Here is a 6,240-nt window from a genome sequence, read left to right as displayed (position 1 = left end):
TCAGTGTTGCCGCGCATAGAGGAGTAAGGATTGAGCATTTGCTGTCAATGATTGCTGACAAGCTAGCTGGTTTTGATGTTGTCATTGTGCACGTTGGCACTAACAACACTGTTGACAGTGTCAGCGTGTGCATGGACAAGTATCGCCAGCTCGCTCAGGGGATCATTGAGAGAAATCCCATGGTGCATGTAGCTTTTTCTGCCATTCTTCCTCGGGGGCAGAATCAGTACAGCTCATGGGAAGCTGTCTTCATGGTTGCATGACCTGAATGGTAACTACGAAAAGATTAACAGTGCCCTGATGCAGTACTGCCACGAGTGTGGCTACACATTCCTGGGTGGTCTCGTGGACAACTGGCCCAGTTGCCTGAGCAGAGATGGTGTCCACCCGAGCCCCTTTGGTAACAAGGTGCTGGCAGACTTCCTGTACCAGGGGGCCTGCACCCTGTCCATCCATCTGGAGAGAAGCCGCATCCAGCAGTCCTACAAGGAGACCCAGGCACCTTCTTCATGGACCAGTTGGACTCGGCAGGACAGCATCCCTGCCATCTCCGAGGCTGACTTTCCCCCGCTTGGTTTGCATACTTTCATTTCTTCGCATGCAGCAAGTGGACCTTCCACAGCACCAGCTCCTGTCTGGAAAGCCAGCACTGCTCCCTTGCAGAGGCACGGCACCAACCAGCCTACCAGAACCCTTCAAGGTGCTGGATTTTCACTTGTTGGCGGTGTCCGTGTCCGTTGCAAGGGAAGCAAGGCTTGGTTCACCTGGGACAGCCTGCCTTCCCCCACTTTCCATGGCACAAGTGTACCAAGTAGGGGAAAAGCCGAGGGGAGGTCTGCTGAGCCAATGATCCCTGGTCGAGGTGCAAGCACCACTTGTGTCTGGAAAACTAGGAGAGCCACACAAAAGCATGAGAGTGCTCCTGTTGTGTGCTCACCTGTGGGGGAAGGAGAGGCCAGTGCTCAAGAAGCAGCTGTGCCAGAGGCTGTCCCCCACTGTGGCGACGGGGAGTGGAAAGTGGTAGTATCGAGGAGGAGGCGGAAGGCTGCAGCACTGCACAAGCAAGAATGGAGCTGTGACCTGGCTGCAGACAGGAAAGGCAAAGTTCTTGCTGTGACAGCTGCCAAGTTCTTGAAGTTCGCTTCACCTTTGAAAGCAGTTGTAAGCCAGAAACAGACATGCATTGACAGTATAAAGTCTGAGTCTGCTCCTTCTGCTGTCTCTGGTAGCAAGCTTGAAGGACAAGCCAGTGCCCCTCATGACGCCATTTGTGATAGTTTTGGCAAGGTGCAGCATGTGGCTAGCAGGCAGAATAAAGACTGCTTGGTAGTTGCTATGGCTGAGTGCAGACCTGTCATAAATGGTGTTCCAAATGAGGTCATTGTCTGCAAATGCTGTAGGTCAGAAACAATGCAAGATGGAGGGCAGATGACGAGCAATCCTGGCACAGAGGCTGGTGACCTTGACAAAGCTGCGTGAATTGCTCCCACGCGAGGTAGGTGTTGTGAGGCTGCTTTGACATCCAGCTGCAGGCCTGCCAGCTCTGATGCCCAGGCTGTTTGTGAAGGAGCTGGTGCTAACACAACCAGAGTTCCTAACACTGTCACTTTATTGCATGGTGGAGGCAGCAAAGTTTATTTAAATGCAACATTTGATAATTTTATTTCTTTTAGGCAAATCTTTGATGAATGGTGCAGGGAGGGCAAGCACATAGTCACAATAAGTAGGTCTCATAGAAGTCCATTTGCAACAGAATCTAAAGAGTTTGAGTATATTAGGATTTCATATAGCTGTGTTCATGGTCGTGCTATAAAACCAAGAGGCACAGGAAAGCGACCCAAGCAAGCATACAATGGTACTGGTTGTGAAATGGCAGTTTCAGTAAGCCTGTGCAAATCACCTACTCTTCACTACAAAATAACCAAGCTGCAAGCTAAGCATAATCACGCCACGAAGTATTATGACTTGTATCCTCAAAGCAGGCTTCTAAACGATGCAGAGAAGGTAGAATTCTTTGATTTTGCCAAATGTAATATTGGCCCAAAGTATTTTAAAAATTTGGTCGAACAGAAAACGGGCAAGAAATTAACTACAAAAGATGTTAACAATTACAAGCAAAGGTTTTCTATTCCTATTTGCAATGAGCAGGCTCACGGAGAAATGGTCTTGGAAAAAATAGACACCTTGTTAGCAAATAATCCAAACTGGGTCATTCACTATGAAAAGAATCAAAGTAATAACCTGCAATTTGTGCTACTTCAGACAACGCACATGCGTGAGATTTTGGAAAAGTACCCAGAGATTTTATTTATTGATGGAACATATAAAGTAAACATTGAAGGCTATATCTTGTACTCTATATTGGTTGAAGATGGTGGAGGCCGCGGGAGACCTGTGTGTTATGCCTTTTTGCGGAATGAAACGACTGAAATTGTGCAGGCTATGTTTGCCAAGTTTGCAGAGTTTAACCTGTTCATTGTATCTGCTTGCAGAGTAGTCATGATAGATAAAGACATGAACGAGCTACGCATTTTGACTAAGATTCTTCCTAATTCTGAAATTTTGTTGTGTACATGGCATGTGCTGCAATGCTTTCAGCAAAAAGTCAATGAGAAAGCTAGACTGCAGCGTGATCAGTTACTCCCTCTGTTAAAAAAAATTGTTTATTCCTTCACTGTGCAGGACTACTTAGACAGGCTTGCTGAGCTCGAAGCTATGGCGCCTAAAGATTTTATTTCTTATTACATGCAGAACTGGCACTCCTGTAAAGAAATGTGGGTACATGCATATCGGCAGAAACTTCCTACATTTGGTAATAACACGAATAATCGCATTGAGTGTCACAATCAAAAGATTAAAAGTTATCTCACTTCAAGCATGCATTTGGTTCAAGCCATAGAAGCATTAGTAAGTTATATTGAGAAGGATTTCTTATCTCTAAAATTTTCCAAGTTTAAGGAAATGAAGCTGAACTTAAATGTAAATGATGTCAGTGAGCAATTTCAACTAGACTTGGCCCGTAATTGCACTTCTGAGGCCACAAGTAAAGTACTTGAGCAGTATAAACAGTTTAAAGAAGTAGGTTATTTGGTTACTTCCACTGCTAATTCTTATGTAGTGGCTTCAGCAAGTTCTGAGCACAGTGTTTCATTATGCCTGACGCGTTGCATGTGTGCTTTTTATAATCAGTACAGTTTGCCTTGTGCACACATTATAGCAGCTCGCCATTTTGCCCAGCAAGACCTTTTTGACAAAGCATGCATACCGGACAGGTGGTGTAAGGATCATTTCCTGAGTGACAGCTGCATGGTCTCAAGTGCCACACCAGTGGTGACAAGCAGCATTCAGCTGCTGCCATCTGTGAAGCTCGACACTGCTCAAGAAAAGTATTCTTACACCTACAAGAGGCTTTGTGAAATGTCCAAGACTGTGGCTAATGTATTATCTAATTGTGGTGAGAAGGAGCTAATGGAAAAACTTGCATCATGCGAGGCATTCTTCAGAAACTTAACCACCTTTCCTAGTAATCAAATTACAGTTAGCTTACAAGGTACACCAGCTCCATTACCCCAATCGACTGCTACAAGCAGTTGCAGGCATTCGAATAGTACAAAACTTGTTGTACCTTTGGTAAAAGCAAGAAGAGGACGGCCAAAGAAAGTCAAAGCTGTTAAGCGTAAGTTTTTGCCATCGCAAAAGCAAATGGTAAGCCTTGCAATGGTGACAGCAGACATGTTAAATGTCTGCAAACGCTACTCTCTTTCAGATGCCGATTTAAATGCCTTAGTACAGGGCACCTCAATATCAGACAGCGTGATTAACGTAGCACAATACTTGATTCATCAAAAGTTTTCTCACTGGGATGGCTTTCAAGATGTGCTACTTGGCCATCGTTTACTATTTACTAAAGTAGAAAGCCTTTTTATTCAAATCTTGCATGTCCGAAATCCCGATCACTGGCTTACGGTAACCAATGTTGAGGCTGATAAAAACACAGTCTTTGTATATGACTCAATTGACCAAGGTACTCCTTCTGATGCCGTCAGGCAAATCTGTCACATGCTAAAATTGCAGTCACCAACGCTGACCATTTGCACTAAAGGGGCACAAAACCAGTGCAACACGCTTGACTGTGGCTTGTTTGCAATTGCAAATATGTATTATTTAGCATCAGATAGGAGACCAGAAAATTTAAACCTTAATCAGAGTATGCTGCGCAGACATTTGCTGAAATGCATACAAAAAGGCAACATGGAAGATTTTCCACTCACAAGCTCCCCCACTACTCGTGTGCGGCCAAAAGATTGTATTTATGAGTTGCATTGTGTATGCAGGCAACCGCTGTATGGCAGAAAAGTACTGGACATTTCTTGTGCATACTGTTCAAAAACCTTTCACAGGGAATGCCTTCGCCTTTTACCAGATGATATGGATAAAAAAATAATTGTGTGCTCTAACTCATGTTTGGCCAAGGAAAAAATCCACACTTGTAGTACGTAGCATTTTTCTCTTTGTACGGCTTTAGCCAAACCTGACTATAACAAACCAGCATAAAGTGAATTATCCTGTATATTGTACACACAAAACTTCCTGACTGATACTCATGCAAAACACTCACTTGTAACAGAAGCCTTTTTTTCGAACTTTTTTTTTTAAATAGTGCCTAAATGTTAGAATACTTGGAAACATACCAACAGTGTACTTCAAGCAAGCTCCTATCGAGTCTCTATTTTGAGTGACTGGCAAACTGTTTAAGGCTAAAGATTGCTGTCTACTATGCATGGTTTTGTTTACAAAAGTGCAGGTAACTCTGACTTAATTTTTCCACTGAGGACAACAAATTCATATAGGACAAACACAATACAAAAGTCTGTTTCCTTTCGTTATAGGCGCATTTGGATTTAAAGAATTACCTGATATAATGAACCTATTTTTAGTGCATAGGCCAGTTTGTTATTATTGGGTTTCAGTGTATCTACAAGCTACCAGTAAACACTGACACAAACCGGTGATGTGAAACTTTTGTTGTTCCAGAGCCCCGTTAGCAATATGCCTGTATACTTCGATGCTGTTAAGAGGTTTATTTGTTCATTATCAATGCATTAACTTAGATCCATTAGCAGCTAGGCAACTGCTTTATGGTTACCTGCGGCATCGGGACTGCTTAGGCCCAACCACAAGGAACAAGTTTACAACATATTTTTGGCCGGCTATTTGATTTGATGTGGGCACAATTCAGCATCTAGAGCATCAACCCCAGCATCTCATCGTTCTTGACGATGGCAGCTGGCGTCAACAATCCGTCAGGAATGTGTTTCTTGTGGTTGAAGATTTAATGTGGGCAGGTTCACTTTGTATTATTCAATTTGAAAACCTGATCAATCTGCTTCTAAGTAGTAGCAAGTATTTTGGATATTCAACTGTGTTACAAAATTTGCTTGCCGTCGGTCTGGTACTGCTTTAGCAACCGAAATCTGTACTGACATTGCCCCATTACCTTCCCGTTGCAGCAAGTCTCTCGGCGGAGCCTGACCGCTACAGAGCGCGTTCCCGGGTGGCGGATAGAGAAAACTCTTGTCAGGAAGCTGCGCTAAGCAGCTTCATGCAAGACAGGCACTTGTGCCCGCGGACCAACAGGCTAAGAAAATCCTCAACAGCAGCACTCAGGTTGTCACAGTGACATGTTCATCTGAGAGTGCAAGTTGCAGATTCTTTTTAATCCTTTGTACTTCACCTGCGTTTTTTTCCCTCTTGTACAGGTCCACTGATGTACCAGCTGCATGCATTCACACTACCATCAAGTCATCAGGAGCGTCTGTACCTCTATCTAAATATTACACTATTGCCTAAGGTGGAAAATCAGACTTGTATATTTTGCTGTAATGGTTCTGCCAATAAAAGATTGATTATACATATTTATTTTCTTGCAAAGCTGGCATTGTGTATGTAACAGGCCAGTGCAGCATATAAGCTATAACTTTTTTCTTGCAGATGCATAACACTCACCTGCTATGAAACCAACTTGCACTGCATAGTTAATATGAAACACAGAAGATGATTGTGCACCATCTTGAGTGCCTTCGCATTTATTTAGTAGTATTTTGGATAAGCTATGCAGCAAAACTTGGCTTCCATGTTGAAGGACAAACTAGCCTACACACAAGTTTCTTTTTGCACTAACTACGTTAAGTATGTGCCAATTAATTCCTAGGCAAGTCTTTTGAAATACTGCTCCTTGAT

The 6,240-nt window shown here is 43.4% G+C and overlaps 1 protein-coding gene across 1 annotated transcript; it reads left to right on the top strand.

The window, feature by feature from the left end:
• Nucleotides 1-596: 596 nt before the first annotated feature.
• Nucleotides 597-5,887, top strand: LOC139053464 (zinc finger SWIM domain-containing protein 3-like). The gene is made up of 2 exons (XM_070530442.1): nt 597-3,386; nt 5,760-5,887. Exons 1-2 carry the CDS (start codon nt 1,870-1,872, stop codon nt 5,848-5,850), a joined length of 1,608 nt encoding a protein of 535 aa, XP_070386543.1. The 5' UTR covers nt 597-1,869; the 3' UTR covers nt 5,851-5,887.
• The last annotated feature ends 353 nt before the right edge of the window (nt 5,888-6,240 follow it).

Source organism: Dermacentor albipictus, unplaced genomic scaffold (assembly GCF_038994185.2).
Source record: "Dermacentor albipictus isolate Rhodes 1998 colony unplaced genomic scaffold, USDA_Dalb.pri_finalv2 scaffold_128, whole genome shotgun sequence".
In the NCBI taxonomy this organism is placed as follows: domain Eukaryota; kingdom Metazoa; phylum Arthropoda; class Arachnida; order Ixodida; family Ixodidae; genus Dermacentor; species Dermacentor albipictus.
This window is presented reverse-complemented; position numbering and strand designations above follow the sequence as displayed.

Coding starts and splice junctions, on each gene's coding strand:
- LOC139053464 (XM_070530442.1), top strand. CDS start 1,870: ATGGCAGTTTCAGTAAGCCTGTGCAAATCACCTACTCTTCACTACAAA. Junction 3,387..5,759: donor CTCGACACTGCTCAAGAAAA/GTATTCTTACAC, acceptor CCTCTTGTACAG/GTCCACTGATGTACCAGCTG.